The sequence below is a fragment of the Apis florea genome, unplaced genomic scaffold (genome assembly GCF_048593485.1).
Source record: "Apis florea isolate Af1SG1 unplaced genomic scaffold, ASM4859348v1 contig_2350_pilon, whole genome shotgun sequence".
Lineage (NCBI taxonomy): Eukaryota > Metazoa > Arthropoda > Insecta > Hymenoptera > Apidae > Apis > Apis florea.
In genome coordinates, this window is record NW_028256565.1 from 5,335,494 (window position 1) to 5,354,437 (window position 18,944).

Genomic DNA, 18,944 nt, shown 5'->3' on the forward strand with positions numbered 1-18,944 from the left:
AGCACGCATCAAAAATTTAAGCTTAGTCCATCCTGGGTGTGGAATTCCATCGCGGTATAAGCATTTCGATCCTGTCTATCTTTAAAACCGATCCGATTTTAATCTCGATTTTATAATCTCGATTGGGAGAAGATTTCGTTGAAAACTTTTTTCCTACTGTTTTTCCACCATTATCCTCGCTCGTCCCTTCCTTCCATCGATACGAAAATTTAAACATTCCACGATTAAAAGATCGACAAAGAGAGGTAGAAATACAAGTTGGGGAAGTGTGACGAGCGACACGAGTCTATTCCTTCGTTTCGACCCGAACGTTTTTTCACCGAAGAAGCCTTTAACTCGCGCCACGAAGCACGTGTTGTAATGAGAAATCGATACGGCCTCGATCGAACCTCGAAACGTATGCGGAAAGAACTCGCGAGAGATCCCCCTTCTTCTATCTTCAATTTCTGCTACATTTGCGAGCAACAACGATAATATATTTCTCGTTGCCTCGAATGCACAATCCATTCCAACCGTATGCGTATGTTTTAGTAATAATTCTAAACGGAACGGTGTATCGCGAGTCGGTGTATTTCAGCCGCAACGTCCACCAAAAGGGCTCGTTAAAAGAAAACGCGCACCGAGATTTTTCGAGAATTACCATGGCCATGGATGGTTAATCAAAACGTTCCTCTCTCTTTCCCTTCCTTTTCTTTTTTCTTTCTTTCTTTCTTTCTTTTTTTTTTTTCAACGAGAACAACCGACGCTCTGAAATATCACTCGGATGGAAAGGGTAAATAATGCCCGATCTCCGTGTGCGAGTTTTCATGCGGCAAACGCGAATCCGCTTCGACGTCTCCTCGCATGTGCTGCTCTATTTTTTCTCTTCCCTTTTTTTTTTTTTTTTTTGCATCGCGGTCTTGCGTTGCGGAAACTTGCGTTTGAGAGTTGCGTCAACCTCGAAGCCAAGATCCACGCGAGCGTTCGTGCGAGCTTCAAACAATCTCGAACGAATCGCTCCCGAGAGGAAATCTAAATTCCGAGAGATTGAGAATATAACTTGAAGAGTATTAATTTATCGTTGGCATCTTCTTAACACTAAACCTATCGACATTTCGTATATACCTATTCCTACCATGAGCGGTCAAATGACCGCTGCAAAGAAATATTTGTATCTTAATATAGAAAGAGATTTTTAGCTAATTGGATTCGTGAAGTAAATAATACGGAATGTTAATATTGTGAATATTGAAAAATGGGTTGTATCCACATTATAGAAAAAGTCGATAAGTCATATGGCGATACAGTAAGTAGTTTGTATAAGAAGAAGTTCTAAACGAAATTTCAAAAACGAAATTTCATTTGACCGCGCGTGGTAGGTTTAGTGTTAATCGCGAACATCGTCTATTCTAAAATTTTTAAATCCTTCTATTCTTCGCATATCCTGAAGCGATGCATTTCTGTATATAGATAATTTTTTTTTTTCTTTCTTGTTTTTCACACATCGATCTTCGAATTTTCTTATCGAGTTAAACCAAAAAAAAAAAAAAAAAGGGGGGGGGAGATGATAATTGCAGAGAGAATTAAAATTACTCTCCCTCCTATATCTGGAAAATTAAGCGATGCGCACCGATAACGAGGGTAAAAGTTCAGTGTCGGTTGTCACGGAGTTAAAGCGAGTTCACGCGCGGTGCCTGTACTTGACATAATTCGAATCCCTCCAAATTCTTCGGGAGGGTGAACACGCCTCGATTCGAGCCCCCCTGCCCCCCCCCCTCTCTACGAGGCGCCTGTCTCTTGTTCAGATTTCGCATTCTACTTCCAACGCGAATTGTTCCAACGCGAAACAACACCAACAAACGTACATCATCAACGTACGCACAACACCCGGTGTGTCCTCTTTCCAAAACTCTTTCTCCAAAAGCTCGGAGAATTTGGCGTGGCACGAGCGAGTTTGCCAAGTTGGCGTGTAATAATTCGAGGATCCATCGAGCCATGAAGATTTATCGTTCCAAGATCCCGCGTTCGAGGGAATGAATGCCGAGGGATGAAAAGTAGCCAGGAAAGTTTTGGATGGCGCGATATGAGATTCGTGAGGAAAAGGGGGAGGGAAAAGCATTCGAGTCGAAGCTGGATTCGAATTGAAAGGAGAACGCGTCACTAACGGCCGGTAGGAGTCCAGACCTTTCTTCCGCTATCTATTTTTCCAACGATTTATGCTTCATTATTTAAAACTGGCCGATATGAATGGGTGAAGGTAAGGTTGGTGGTACATCCGTACAGTAGGATATCGAACGATGACGCAAAGGAAGTTTCGATTATTTTTAACCGAGAAATGTTATTTCATTTCTGCTCGTACGAAGATCTCGTACGGTGAAAAACGAATCCGTGCTTCTTAATTCTCTTTCGAATCGCAATTCCATTTCATAATATTATTGTTTCACGAGCTTGCAAAATCTTCTCAACTTAAAAAGTTCTTCTCGCGTTTAACGAGAAAAATTTTTTAAATTAACAAACATTCTGTTAAATCGTTTTATTGGCAAAGCTAGAAAATTGTCTTCTCTAATTGAATACAGCAATTCTAGTGGCAAAAGTTAACTAGAGATCCAGAGATGCAAAGCTCGACGAGAGAAACTCGAGATTTTTTTTCAAACAAATTCACGCGATATTTTTTCTCCCCATAATTTTTCATAACGAAAACTCTTCTCGCGGCAGTTTTTATCACCAAGTTTGACGCAAGTTTCGCGCATATCACGACGTTTCAAGACGTGAAAAACCATCTTCCCAGCCACCCTTGTCCATTGTCGCAGCTGCGAGCCCTGGCGCCTGTGGCACGTATATGCACTGCAGTTTGTCCGTCACACTGGTTGCCCGGTATACAGGGGTTTTAGAGCATCCCGTGTATGTATACGCGGGTATGCATAATATATGACCGTAACATCGCGGGGCTGTAGTTTCGCGCATGAACACGCGGTGCCTGTGTATCTCGCGCGGTATTTCCCACGGAAAAAAAAAGAAAAGGAAAGTAACCTCGCTCCTTTTTCCTTTTTTTCTTTCTTTCTTTCTTTCTTTTCTCCGTTGCAAACACAACATCGTAGTTTCAATTGGATTTCGCGCGAGAAAAAAGAAAGGAAGATCCTCTGCTCTTGTCCTCGCCTTTCTATCTTCACCAGCTCCAGTTGTTCTTACGTTGTGCTTCCTTTGGGGAAATTTTTCTAAGACGAATTTGATGAAAATTGACGGAAAAATATCAGGAGAAAGGAACAATCGCGATTTCGATAAAGAAATTCTTCTTCGTAAAAGACATTTTTCCTTCTTTCAATTAAAATTGTTTCATTATGCTAAATTGTTTGTTCCACGAGAATAGATATATATGTATATATAGAGATACCCTTGCTCAACGATAGGACGCAGGTGTGGATCGATCGGTCTACTAACTCACTCGCGCAGAGTTGCACTCGCTTTCTTATCGAACTTGCGCGATAAAACACCCTCGTTCGCGGGGGCAAGCGTAATGAAAAGAGCAACGGATAAATCTCGATGTCAAAGTTCCTTCGAGACGTCGAAGAGAAGGAACTCGAAGGAATTCGGTCGAAAATCGTTTTCATCGTTTTTTCCAACCTCCGATAGAGGGTTCGAGGTTCATCATGCGAAAAATCGCCTACAAGCCTTGCGATAAGCGTTCAAGACGGATCTCTCTCGTTGACGGAACGACCGAGATGTCGCGTCACGCTCACGTCTCATTCTCATTCGGTGATTTCGCTTAAATAAAATTCCAACGCTCCGCTTTAAAGTGGTTAATAAGAAGGAATGGAACAAGCTTGTGCCACGGTTAATTCTCTCGGTAATTTTCGAAAAACGACCTACATAGCGTGTATATTTACACGACACACGCGTGGCTTAAGCGAATTTAAAGGCCGAGACACAAACGTCGTACTCAACACGCTGACAATTATCGGGTTGATCTTGGCAACTTGATGACGATGACAAATGCGTGGTAAAACGGTACTTGCTTAGTTCGCCAACCTAAATTCCAGTCTTTACTAAATCTGTAACAACGGAATCTGCAGGCTAACCGTAATTTCGATCGTCTTCCGACGTTATCATACGAATACGTAAAACTTTTAAATTTATCATTTCAAATTATAAAAAGATTTTTATAAAAAAAAAAAAAAAAGAAAGAAAATACATAAATTGAGCCGTTTAAAGACAGTTCTCATAGTTGTTTTCAACAGTTTGCGGACACAACGTTGCGGCCAAACAACAGCTTTATTCGTATTTAGTCGATCTTTTCTAAATCGGACAAAGATTAATGTATCCGATGGGGGTTAGGGCGGACGTACATTGTTGCGTTTACGCTCGGTGATTAGTCGGACAATGGACGGTGTCTGGTCGCGGATTTGGTATTTATCCGTGGGCTCTTCTCTTGCCCTGTATGCGGGGGCGATAATTAATTTCCCGTTTAAATAAGCCCATCGTGCGGCGACTACCTAATTAATCAAGCTTCATACGTCAAACGACGCTAACGAACTCGTGCCACTGATGCACTTCGAAACGTCCACACGGGATGAAAAGTAATTGTCATTTCTATCTCCCTTCGCCGCCGTTAATTGATACCTCGTGTGATTAATGCCGTGGCATCGTTCGGAATGCTTTAATTAGGCGGCCGAATTTTCCATTCGCAAAGAATCCCTTCTTCTCTTCTGCTCGAGGAAAAATATCTCTCTGACCGATCAATTTTTCCCATTTTATTCGATTCAACATCTAATTTATATAAGAATTTGTTGGAAAAGTGGATATATATATATAAAATATTTAAGATGGAATTTTTCGTTACGTTCTCTCCAAGATAAGCATAATAATATAAATGTCGTAGCAACGCAAAAGAAGAAACGTTCTCCACGAAGGAAATAAAGGCTCAAAGTTAACACGAGGAGATCCCTTCCTTGTCACGGGAATTCGTAAAGTTTTAACGACGATCCCGTCCAATCGAGATCGAACAATGAACCATATTCCATTTTCTGGAGAAAAAGACGTGGAAAGAGGAGGGATTAATTAACACGGAGAATAATTCGAGGAAATTCGTTGAAATTTCGCGGCCAAGTTCGGTTTTCAGAAATTAACGAGTTTCCACAGTCGACACGAAAGGGGAAAGAGAGAATCCTCACAATGGCGATTGTAATTTATCCGCTTTGAGAACGGTGCATAAGTAGCAGCTGGTTCCACGCCTCCCTCCCCCTCCCGTCTGGCCTATCAGCTCGCCGCGAAATTTTGAAATTTTAAACGTGACTTCCAGCCAAGATCGGGATTACGGAAGACAAAGTTTCCACCCGAAATTATTCAACACCCAGCGAATCGCTCGCCCCCTGTGTTTCCATTCCGAAGAGACCTTCGCGTCAAAACCCTCCAGGATCTCCAACTCTTCGAACATTTTCTAAATATTTCAAACTCGTTCCCTCGAGCTTTCCTCTCTTTCTTTCTTTCTTTCTTTCTTTCTTTCTTTCTTTCTTTCTTTCTCACGATTGCGATTCCTTTTCACCCATGATCGAATGTCTCGCTCGTGAAAGTGTGGATGCATACTTGCCTTTGAACGAACGATCGACACGCGATTAAATCGTTGATTAATAAACGAATATGTCAACAAATTCTACTAACCGGATCTGGTATATTATAATAATAACATCGAATCGAATAATTCGATTTTTTTCAATCCTTTGAATAATTAATAAAGCTCGTTCGAAGCTCGATTGGGAGAAAAAAAAAAAAAAAAAGTATCATTATCGAACTACTTTCTGAAAAAAATTAATAAAAAGCCCGCAATGGCATAATAATACGATTATTTTGTTATCGTTATTGGCTACTTTGATACATTATCGACAAAATATAATTGAAACGCGATTAATCTCGTTATGTGCGATTTTTTTTTTAATACGTTTTCAAATAATTGCAAGGGGATGTTGATATAATTAGAGGGGGGGGGGAGAGGAAGTGCACACGTGTCGTGTCCTCTTCTTTAAAATCGTTCGTTAGCCGTGCGCTCGTCAACGAATCGCAACAATTACGATTAAACGACCGAATCCAATTAACGAGCTTTTATATTCATAACAGGATCACGGATAAACGATCACAGCGACACCACGCCCTTTTGAAGCGTGCAAACCCACCCTCCGGCAATCAAGTGCTTCCGAGGGGTTGTCACGGCATTTATAAAAGCACTTTCGCCTACGGAGACGCGACGAAAAGGTAAATACGTAATATCGCGATCCCTCTCTCCTCTCGACTCTGCGCTCCACCTCTCCTCTTCTCCGTCCGATTTCCAATTGCCAACTTGTGCATTATCGCTATTCCCACCACAAACGATTTTCGCGTCGTTATATTTTTATACGCGATGGAAAAACACAACTTTCCAATAGAAAATCTTCTTTCTCTCGTTTCCTTGTCTGTTTTTAAACGCGCAACGTTGCCGCTCGATCCTCGAGTAGCTTTTATCCCCGTCGTATAAACGATATACTCGTAATGACACGACGACTCGCTTCTGACAAGTTTAGTTGAAATTTCTAAAGGAATTCCCGTCACGAACAACCGCTCTTATAGCGAAACCCTCGAGAGTATTTTTGCCGCAGTTTGGAATAATCTTCGCTCCGAAAAGAGCGACGATATCTTCTCGAAACCGCGTTTAAAAACCGTGACGTCAGGAATTCGATGATCCTCGTCATTTTCGCGAGTGAAAAATACGAAATGGCTTGAATATACATCGGAGGGGAGACAACGATAACGCGGCATTCTAGGAGAAAGTGGTCGACGTTGAATATCGAAACGCCTGTCATCCGTGCATAAAAGTCCGTCCGGACTGTCGCTTTTTCACAGTATGGATTTATCAATCCGTACAAGCGACAGCCACCTACGCGGAACGCGTCATGTAACGTATTCGTTTCGCCTTCTTCGTTTTTTCGCTTGGAGAACCCGTCCGAAATTCTTCCACCGAGAACAGCTTCCGCTCAAACGAATCCGTTTCCGGACCCCTGGTGTTATATTTCGGCCGCGAGGACATCGAGATTCTCGAAAAGTTCGATTATGCAAATAGCGAGATTACCATGAAATATCCACGATAATCCGCGATTCGAAAAGGTGGAACTCGGGCGCATCGAGGGCGATAAATCCGGCAGAATTTGCAATAATCGTCCGTGTCTGGATACGCGGGGGTTGGAGAAGAGGGTTTGGCGACAACATGCACTCCTCTCATCCCCCCCTCTCGTTCGTACGATATCGATTTTCGCGGGAAAATTAGATCGTTGGACGGGAACAACCAGACTGACAACTGATATCCCAAAGAGACTAATTCCACGTGCAATCGGATATGCTTGCGAAAGTGCATAGCTTGTATATACGACCGTGTGTGTGTGTGTGTGTGTATCACTCCACAGAAGAAACGCAACTCGAGTTTTCGATATTACGAGAAAAATTGCAAATCGAGGGAAGAAGGAAACAATCGAAAGGGAAAAATTAAAAATCGTTCTAAGACTTGTTACTTAAGAGTATCTTGGCAGTATCGTTCGTTTTTTATTTTTTCTTCCTCGATCGAAGAACGCGTTTACTTTTTTTTCCTCGTATCGTGGAATTGATCCATGCAATCCAACGATTAAAATTAACGCCACGGCAATTACATCCGTCACGAGCGCCAATTCGTGCACCCATTTACCTTCGAGATATATACATATATTGTAGGATATTTCAATAACAGCCGCGACGTTTATCGCCCATATCGCCACATAACAAAATCCTAAAATATTTTTTACGAGCGATTGAAATTAATTTTCGCTCGTTCAACGCTTCTCATTCATCTCCTCCCCTTTTCGACGCGTTTACCCGGAATTATTCAATTGCTCAAAATTTTCACGATATCACAGGTGGGGAAAGAAAGGAAGGGAGGAGCAAATTTTAGCCGATCCCCTTCCATCCTCTCGATCATTATTCAACATCTCTAATAAAAATACGCGTGGGCCTGGAGAAGATAATCCCATCAGGATCCCGGCGGCGATATTACGTTCATTCTGCGAGCACACCGCGAGCTTGGTCATAGTTATTTCATATTTCCATCCGCAGGCCATCCTCTCTCGCAAGCCGCTTAAGTCAGCATTCACGCTGACGTTTTAAAGGTGGGTCGTTCGCTTTCATTTCTCTTCCTCGCTTCTTGCCCCTTTTACGAAACCTTTCGGCTTTAAAACTCGGCCCAAGATGGTTATGTAATACTTTCGAAAAATATACTTTCCCGTGTTTCCCGTTCGATTGGAAAACACTGATAATATATATAAAATATATTGTACGTTTCCTTGAAGTGGCTCAATCTTCCTCGTTCGACCGTGAAAAAATCCAATCGGAATAGAACTTCAATCCTTGAAAAGTACGAAAATTAGTAACGCGTTAAACTAATGAAAAACGTAATATTTAGAAACTTATGAAGTTCGACTCGAGTAATTTAAAAGTGAATTTTCATTTTTTTTTTTTTTTCAAGAAATAGGAGAATATTTCAAAGTTTTCCAAATTCTCAAAGTTTACCAAGGAATACTAAAACCGTTGCAAAACATTGCCCCAGCTTTTTGTTCGTGCCTCGTACATCAGGCTGATCTAACGTGAAAGTGGATCGAAAAGGATGTTTGGCCAGGCATGAAATATTTGTCTTCGATTAAAGAAATCCATCTTCTTCGATCAACGCGCATCTCAAGCGCGAATATCAATGAGTGAAAAAAAAAATAAATAAATAAATAAAGAAGGTAACCCGTCGATCTTTCTCCCTTGGAACACCCTTTAAAATTTCCGATCGAAAATCATGATTTGCAGCAACGAGAGACCGAGGACTTGTTCCCAAACGATCGAAGTCATTCCGCAAAACCGTGGAAAATTATGGTCGGGTCGCTCGTAAATTTGGGACGTGTGATCATGGAGGAGGGTGGGGAAGGGAGAGGAGAGAGATACGCATCCTGTACACGCAGCGTGTGAGAATCGTGGGCGTGGAATATCCGGTATGTGTGTGTTCATCGATCAATCTTAACAGAGCCGCGTGTATGATCCACAACCTCCCCTTTTTCAACCACGCACTTGGTATTCGAGCGCGCGAAGAATGTCGTTCCGTGTCACGAGGTCGGTCGAACAGTGGTGAACTATCTGCGAGAAATACGATTTGTGATGGATGATGATTCACTCGATCTTCCGATACTAGGAAATTTATGTAACCCTAGAAGACCACGGTTTTCTTCTACGCGACTCCACTTTTAAATTCGATTTCTCGATGAAAATCTTCGTCAATCGTGAAAATATTCCACTTTTACGTTTTGTTATAGGAATCTAGTCGAGCAATATTGTGTGTTGTCGATTGGAAATTTCCACTTTTTGAGTTAATTATAGAAAAAGATTGGTTGTCAGAGATTCGAGGATTTCAGGATCAGATGTTCGGAGTTACATGATTATTGTTAAAAGTTTTTAAAGACGCGAGTTGAGTTGAATCAATGTCTTTTAATTTGGTAAAATGAGTTGCAGTTAGAATCTTCGCTTTCTATTTGAAAGGATCAGCGGTAAAAAATTTCTTGATTGTTGTATTAATAGTTTCCATTTTAATGCTATAACCATTTATATACGCACTCTCGGGACGATCGAATTGACACACTTTTCTTAACCCTCCAATGTTCTATCTTTGCATCGTTATTAACGATCAATATTGCTCGATCAGATTCCTGTAACAAACACGTAAAAGTAGAAGATGGAACGCTTTCACGGTTGACGTGAATATTTCCATCGAGGAATCGAATTTAAAAATGGAAAAATAATCGGTCGACTCGAATCGAATTTTTCTAAATTCGCGTCGCATGGCGAATTATCCGCGCGGAGAGAAGGAGAGATAAGTTTAAAATCGATGAAAGACAGAGCGAGACAGAGTTCTCGCCACGGAAAAGTTGCTTCCATTCAATGGAATTTCTCAACTTCCGACTCTCGACTTCGGGACCTTCGAGTTTTTGGCCGAGTTTTCCTCCCGATCGACGGAAACGTCGACCGAAGTTCGCCGATTCCAAAGCCTCTTAACGAGCGTCGACGTCGTCCAAGAAGCTTCCTTCCTCCTGCCTTCTCGCCCGTTTCACGCTTCGTATCGTGAAACATCGGTCTCGCAATTTTCGCCACGTCGAACCGTTTCGTTGACTCGTTTCGACGCGCGAACGAATTTGACGTTGATCGCGAGTTGAACAACGAAGAAATGGATCCTCCTCTCTTTTCATCGATTTTTTTCAATCTCTTTCTCGATCGAGTCGCTTTCGATTGACATTGCATTGCAAATTTATCATTGCGAAACGATACGCGTGTCGGATACGTGTCTAATAATTCAGTAATAGCGGGGAATTAGGTAATTTAAATTATTGTGGGATCATTTAGATAATAACTATGAAATAATGAGACCAGTTATGAAGGCGCACGGTGATTATACAACGGCTACGAAAAGCATTTGCATATCGTTGCATACATGTCACGATTGATTAGGAGATATTACAATTCACATTTAATAACACCTTTACGTGGTTTTAATTTTATAAATATAATAAAAAAAAGTTTCGTTAAAAATTAATAGTACGTAAGCAAATAATAATTTCTTGACGGAAAAAAAAAATATTGGCAAATTTAATTCATTAATTTGTTTTAGAATTTTTTTTCCCCCTTTCTTTTAATCGTTTAACTGTTATTTATTGTTGTTGTTGTTGTTGTTGTGGTTGTCGTCTTGTATCTCATACAAGTTTTTTAATATATTATTCATTCGTATGCGCTATTTCGTCTCTTTGTATTATGCGATGTATTTGTTTTTTCTTTCTGTACATAATATTATACAATCTCTTTTAAACCACGAGACAAAATCAGTCTATGTTTTATTCTGTACTTTTAATTCTCACGCGTTCTACGGTTCATTGGTGTATTTTTTTTTTTTTTTTTCCTTTTTATCCAACGGGATAAAACTTTTTTTCCTCGATGCAACAACTGACGATCCTTTCCGCAAGAAACAACACTCTTTTCTCATCCAAGAATATTCGTCGTGATCGTTACCTCTTCCTCTTTCTATGCATATTCTTAATAATCACAATTGTATATCTCCACTAATATCTTATCCATTCATCCTTATCAAAGTTTGTAAAATAATTATATTCTTCAATTATATATTATGTAATTACACTACAATGGAAGAAGAGGAAGAGAAGCTATTCGATTAAAAAAAGACAATTACTCCGCTTATGTGTACATACAATTTACGCGATCTTTCATCGATTCCTATTCATCCAACGGTAATTCATATCACGCTCGCGTTCCCGGATAATTGCAAATTCCAGAAAGTCGTCGAATCCATCGGGGACGTCGCGTGGAGGAAAATTGGAATTGGTCCTGAGACGTTGATTTATCGCATCTGGAACAACAAAGCTGTTCCACGAACCACCACCAACTGTAGCACCTGGAGCCAATCCTTGCCGAAATCGACCGCACGTTCAATTTGACGCGGAATCCTTAACGCCGGTTTCGTTCGGTAAATATTTGAACGGTCGAGTAATTGCGTTTTTCCCCCGTCTATTCTCCTTCTGCCCTCGACGGATAAAAATCGAATGGCCGTTAAATGGATCAAAGTTACGAGGCATGGCCTCGTGTAACGCGATAGCGAGCAAGAGCTCGGTTCGAAAAATCGCGCGAAAAAATGGAGATGGAGAGACCGAGAGAAATTCATCCTCTTTTTCGATTCGCTTTCATCGATCTAAATATCGTCTCTCGTGGACGGTTTGAAATTTTGCGGAAATATAACCGGTATATTCGAGGATATCGATGTGTATCGAAGAAGAAAGAGTTATAATTAACGTCGATTCGAATTCTTCGAGTATTATTATCGAGGAACCGACTGGATCTATCAGTTTGAAAGATGCAAACTTATCGACAGATCCCCAATGAAAGATATAGATATAGTGCTTTTAAAGGCTCGTGCTTTCATCGGGATAATATAACATCGGTGGGGTCGTAAACTCGATTCGAGGGAGCGTACGTGACCATGAAACGCGTTCACGTTGGATACAACGTACCGTTTCATTTTTTAATTTTCTAGAAATTACGTATTGTGTTTGTGTACGAGTCGAGGATAATTCCCTTCGGGGAGGAAGAAAGGAAAAGGGAAAGAAAAATATAGAAATTTTCTTCCTCTCCGTCTCGAGGAAAAAATCGACTCGATTTTTCAGATACAAGGCAAACAAGGAGTATGTTTTTACGTGGAAAAAGATTGGAAGCAGCCGAGATACGAGGGTGTTTAGCACTTGAGAAGTTAACAGGCTTGCCAGGGGAACGAAGGGCGAGCAGGGGTGTAACATGCCGCATTTTACGGGCTTCCCGCCCCTCTATTAGTCCGCTTACAGGCTCGCGCTTTTTTTTTTATTTGTTCAATGGTTCTCCATGTTCCCTTCCTTTCTTGTATTATCAATATTATCGTCGTCTATCCACCACTCTGTAAAATACTCTAAAAACGTCGACGTATGGAATAATTATCATCGTCGTGTTTCCTTTCGATCCACCAGAATCGATTCGATTTGAAAGAATTTTCGCAAAAATTCGATTCTTCGTTCGAGGATCGTTTTCCTCCCGTCTCGAAAGATTCTTACAAAAATTTTTCCGAAATTCACGATCCAATTTTCGTTATAAATCCTTCTCTGCTAATATGTTTCGTGTGAATTATTATTTCGAGACGAATATAATCGCTAACCGAGTAACTCTACCACTTCTCACAAAGAAGAAACTTTTCTATCAACGCAAAACCCAAACAACCAATCTCGAGAGAGCGACAAGTTAGGGAAAAAGGGAAACACGATATCGAGAATAAGAAACCCTCCACTGTTCTGCTTCTTTCAGTGAGACTTTCCACTGCGTCTTCGAGGAAGAAACGAAAGTCATTTGTCCCGAACGGAAAATTTTATCTCGCGGCGACGGGCGATGACGAGTTTCGTGTTTCATCGCGCCACCCTCGAAAAACTGCGAGCGAAAGCTCGAGAAAACGCACGAAAATAAAACGAATCTTCGCAGTCATTCGCGGCTCTTCCACTTCCTCTTCCCCTTTTTATTCTGGAAATTCTCTCCGGATATTTTGTAAATACCGCTTCCTCGTTCTTCCTGTTCTTTCGATGCAGACTTCGTATTGTGCATCGAGATCACGATCGTCGAGGATCGGCCCAAACTCTTGTTAAAAGGAAAAACTTGTATCTCTGTTTTAAAGAACACGCGGGAAGATTCCTATCGACGTTCAATTGTAATTCAAAAAGTTGTGATATTTTGAATTACAACTCAAATAATTTTTAACGAAAGATTTAAGTGTTTACACTTGTTACATCGTGTTCCTGAATTCGGTGTTGAAAACAGGATTGTGATGTTTCGAATTATCCTCGAAAGTTTCCTTTCACTGTCAGATATACGAGAGTCATCATTACTATCGAAAGAAGCTCCTCTTGGACACAGTCCAATATTTCGCTCGACAAAAATTAAAATCAAATTTAAATCTCTTCGAATGTTCAACGACTCGATCTTGTTTGAACGAGATGTATCGATGGAATCTCCTTTACGAGCATTATCGAATTAAATAATGTTCAGTATGGCTAACGAGTTGCGAAAAATTCACCAACTTTTTTAAGTCAAAGGTTAGATTGAAAAAAATCCATCAATGGATAATTTTTAATCGATAAAAAATCTAACGAAAAATTCTACGAAGCTAAAAGGCCAATTCGTGTGACTTCGCGCTACGTCACACAATCCGGAAACGATTCGTTTCTGTGAGAAGTAGAAAAGCCACCTTCTTCCGGCAAGATAAGTAACGCCGGGTGTAGTTGTTGGCTTGAAAAGTAATTCGCCCATAGACGGGGCGGCCACTTGGTGGGCGGCCTCTATCGTGACTCTCGAATCTTCGCGTGGAAAGAGGTGGCGGAAAGGAGAGCAGCGATCGAAAGAACGCTCGCAAGAGAATTAATGGGGTCGTAAAAAGTGAGATGGGGTCGCGCGTGACCACGATTCAGCTAAAACCGATCCCTTATTATCGTTGCCTACTGGCCTCAATTTCTTCGTGTTTTCCCTCTCTAATTTTTCCCTCCTCGAAGGGCGGCGTTCGTTAAGCCGATCGACGAAACACCGAACAACGAAGTCGAATTCAGAAATTTCTCGAGAAAATTGTCGCGCCAGAGTTGAGCATTTTTCTCGATCTATTGTTTCTGCGAGTAATTCTGAATCGTCGAAGTAAATTTAGGAAGCATTGGAAGTTTTGGGGGAAACGTTTTTAGAGTCGGAATTACAAGTAGAATGGGGACGTCATAAGTCAGGCTCGAATCGATCGATGCTTACAAGAAAATATTTCATCGATAATTGATCGACGAAAGTGACGTTGAGTCGAAGAAATGAACTCGCTTGTAAAATATCTTCCCCTCGAAAATCCTTCCGCAAGAGAACTTTGCGAATCGAGCTTTTCGAAACTGTTATTCTCGAAAGTTGTAGTTGTTCCATTCGAAATAAATTTAGAAAGTTTTTGCAAACTGCTCTTGCGAATTTAGAAAAAACTTTCCAAGAATTGGGGGGGGATTTTTCTCGGGGATTACTGGAAATAGGCTATTGGAACGTAGAATCTCATTAGAAACGAGATCGCATATTCTACTCTGAAAATCAGATTTAACCTACATTTTCTTTTGATATCGCTGTTATGATATCGCATAGAAAAAAAAAAAGAAAAAAGAAAAAAATTTGTTTCGAAAGGATTAAGGAAAATGTCTCGACGACCAAGATATACCTCGTTATAACCGATATTTTTCATTCGTTCCAGTTAACACCGCAGTTATAATCGACAAAAACAAATCGAATAATTCGCAATATATTTCCCCACGGGAATTTCCTTACAATTATTCGAATGCGAGGCTCGCGTGTGGTGAATCGGTGCCCTTTTTAAAATGCAATAACGAGGCCTCGTTGCCCTTCGAGCGCCCTTCCACGCTCCAATTATTCGTTGAACGATTGATAATCGTCGAACCAGAATACGATAACAATCGATTCGAACGAAACACAGCCGCTCCTTGATATTATACATCGCCGCCCCGCGCTTAAATACCTCAACCCGTCGAGCTTCGGTTTAATTTATTCGATCGAGCCGGCCAACCAGCTTTAAATTCCATTAATCCGCGACTCGATGCATAATATTCGAGCGTTACTCGATTCTATAGGCTTATTGTTGCCTTCCGTGCACGATTATCGATCATCCTTTTGAATCGTTGTTTCCTTCCTCGATTATTCTTACGAGTATTCAATTCACCGATGCGTAAAAAAGTAACGCGATGGAAGAAAGCATACATGTATAATATACACGAACCGTTCTCTGCTCGTTCTTCTAATAACTCTTCCACAAGTTTCTACAAAACTGAACTTTCAAGTTTAGTCAGCACGCTCGACGTTACCACGTTCTCGTCAACTTTTATTCGTGTTTATCCCGAAGCATCACGGTTTTGAAACACCACACGAAAGCTCAAACGTGACAAATTTTCCGAGTTTCAGATACGGGACAAATAACAAGCGACGCTCGAAGATGAATAAGCGTGGAATAATTTTAAGTTGGAAACGCGTAATATGAAATGGTTACATCGAACAATGCCACCCCTCCGACCGAGAGTGTAGAAAATTCGATTAAGGCCAAAAGAATAAATTTCCCTATCTTTTCCCTATCTTTCTACGCGTTCATCGTTCCAAAAATGGAATGCCATTCCATCGTAAAAACGCAGGTTAATAACTGGCAATGGCCTATCCTACCCGAATTACCTAATCCAAAGCTCTTTAGAGGGCTACGCCGCTATCGTGAGAAACCAATTAAGGTCGCCGATAAATCTCCCTCGTGTCCACGAGGGGGGAAATTCGAAATTCATCCCCTAAACTTCGAGTCACGTTCTCTATCCTCGAGCCAGATGCGTGATGCATTAATTATCTATAAATATAAACCGTAAGGGTTTCACTTTGATCTCCTCTGCTTTGACAAATTTTCGTCTTGCGAATAGAGATTAAATATATACATATAACTCGAGGAAAGTTTAATAAATTCTTATATTAATTGCACTTACTCGGTCTGATTGTCCTCGAAGGTGAGAGAACTCTCGGTATGCATGTATTGCTTTCCAGGCTTAGCTGTACCCTCGATGGTGCGATAAGGGACGACCACGCGTCCCCTTGCCCCGCTGTATCTCATCACTCGCAAAGGATACTGGCCAACGCTTTCCACAAGCTCCATATCCCTTTCGGGGAACCCGAACACGCCGCTGTGATCGTCGTCGAGAATCATCACGGTCGCTAAACTAGGTGAAACTAGCATGGCTGGCTGGGACGCGTTGCTTAATCTGCAATAAATTGTATCCGTGTTATTAATTTAATCGTTACTTTACTACGATACCGTGTAAAATGATATTTCTTACGATGAATATTCTTGCGTTTTAGAATTAAATTAAGACATTAAACAATTTACATATTTATCAGTCTTATTTCTTTTCTTGGATCGGTCATACGATTGGGTTTCGAACGAAAGGCCTTTTCAATGGATTTAATGAAACGAAGTACGTTTTCACGTATTTTGTATAAAAAAATAAGTCACTTTAAGGTTCGTCACTTTACACCATTCCTGCGACGCAAGGTATATAGGAATATAATTTAGGATTTATACACATTTTACAATAAAAATTCGCAATCTATCGAGAATAAAGATCGATTGACCGACGATAGCGAATTTAAGAGAAAATGTTTCTCCGCGTCATAGCGATGCTAGCATGCACTCTGTGTCATAGCCGCAACGCAATGGAATACTTCCGCCGATCAAACCGGCCCATCTAACCTAATTGCTTTCCTTCCCAGTGTAAAGTTTGGATTAAGTCGGTCAGATAAGCATAATTGAAAGTAACTTGAGTAACTTGACTGCGCTTGCTTCAGCTTTCGATGTGTTTCTTCGCATCGGGAATTCGATTGAAATTCGAAATGAAAAAAATTTGACTTTTCTCTCTTTTTTAATCATTCCCTCCTCGACCTTCGTTCTAACGATCGAAAGAAAAACGCGAAATTGTTCTCCTCGTTATCGAAACCTTTCCATCTTGTTCGAAAGACCGGGAAAGACGATAAGAGAAGAAATTTATGCCGTGACTCGCAGAAAACTCGCGAGATCGACAGATTATGTTGCGTGGTTAAAAAGGAAACTAGTCTTGGAAAGATTAGTTCGTAAGATTTCTTGAAAATTGGGGGGAAAATATCTTCTTGGAAGATAATTTCAATTCTTGGAGATACTTTAACAACGGAACGAAACGTTGAATATTTCGCTTTTCGAAATTCGGTGAGAATATAATTTCACGAAACACTTATTTTCAGTAAGAAAGAATTCACGAGATTTTGGAAAAATTAATGGATAATCAAAAACTGGTCGATTAAAAAGTTCGAGAGAGAAAGAAACTTAAGCGCGATCTCCATTTCTCAGATCTTAAAACGAGAGAGATGTCATCACCGATAAAATTCAAAGAACTTTTTCAAACTTTTGCAAGATTTTCAGAAAATGAAATAATCAATCGTGTTGGATACGATGTCTCGAGCCGATATGCAAAAAACGTGAATTACGATATTATAATCTCGTGAACGATAGGATGGATTCGAGATACACGAGAAAGATGTCGAACAGGTAAGGAATCATCCTTCGTACGAACGCGATCATTGCAATTAAAATAACTCTTGGAGTGATTTTTCGAGTTAATTCGATATTGTCGGATATATTGGGACGATAAAACGATGGTAATAGACACGCATCAGTCTCGAGCGAAGCAAGTAACTTATACCCCTTTGTATACGCTCTAATTTAAACGATAATGAAATTGCGCGCGCCATCCGGCCCGAACTTAATTGAAAGATGCACTCCCCGACGATTTGTCAATCGTTATCAATTTGTTATCGTGGCCAGCTAGTCGGCGGCCACCAGACGCCCTCGAATTGGCGTCTCGAATCCGCTTCCTGCTTTTCAAAGGAGAACTCGGCTGTTGCTCATTCGCGAATGCTAATCGAGTCTAGTCACGATTCGATGAAAAAAGTACGGAGAGAAATGCACCTTGTGTGCAATGAATATTTTGTTGTCATCGATTCGTAAATACGTAATATTGAAAATCAAGGATGGATCTTCGTTCGTTGAAAAAAAAAACGAATATAACGTGATTTTAGAGGAGCAACAACAAATTCAAATGCTTCCAATTTCTACATAAATGCGTGGATAATGCTGGATAACAAAAAAAGTATTTCTCGATATTTATTGTATCGTGCAAATTTATTATACGACGTCCTTTCATTGATTGATTCATTCCTCTAATCCTCTCGTAAGAGGAAACTCAGATGTTCGATCAATTTGAACGCTCGTTATTCCTCGATTATCTTTGGAACAATGCACCACGATCAACCACGATTTCCTTTTTTTATTTATCTATATGTCGGTTGGATATTGTTCCTCGACCTCGACCTAGTTTCGTCTAGGGAGGAAAAAAGGAAACGATTTTCCAAGATGTCGCATTCAATATATCGCGAAACAATGAAACATTTCGTAATAATTCTCCGGCTCGTTTTTCCCCGCCACAACGATTTTTCAAGGTCCAACGTATTTGACAGAAATACCGCCGGTTACCCATTGTTCCTTTCCTTTGATTCCCCGTTCCCATCTCCGGAACGAACGCATTCAGCGTGGTTCAAGACAATTCGCCGTTGTATTACATCGACCAACGAAACGGTTTCACCCTTTCGCCAACACATGTTTCGACCCCCGACCGACGTATTATCTTTGAAATTTCCACTTAATATTACGTCGTTGAAAGAGAGGGAGCAATTTCAATGATACAAGCATTGAAAAGTACAAAGTTTGATTCGTTATTATCCATAAAAGTATT

General features: G+C 40.6%; 1 protein-coding gene across 6 annotated transcripts in view; it reads right to left on the minus strand.

Annotated features, from left to right (window-relative positions):
• The window catches only part of Calx (sodium/calcium exchanger 3), an 84,318-nt gene that overhangs the window by 63,094 nt on the left and 2,280 nt on the right, over window positions 1-18,944 (minus strand). For all 6 annotated transcript variants that reach the window (XM_086904773.1, XM_086904772.1, XM_086904769.1 and 3 more), the window contains exon 2: window positions 16,113-16,385. In XM_086904773.1, the coding sequence (XP_086760899.1) occupies window positions 16,113-16,385 (273 nt within the window). The remainder of the gene's footprint in view (window positions 1-16,112; window positions 16,386-18,944) is intronic.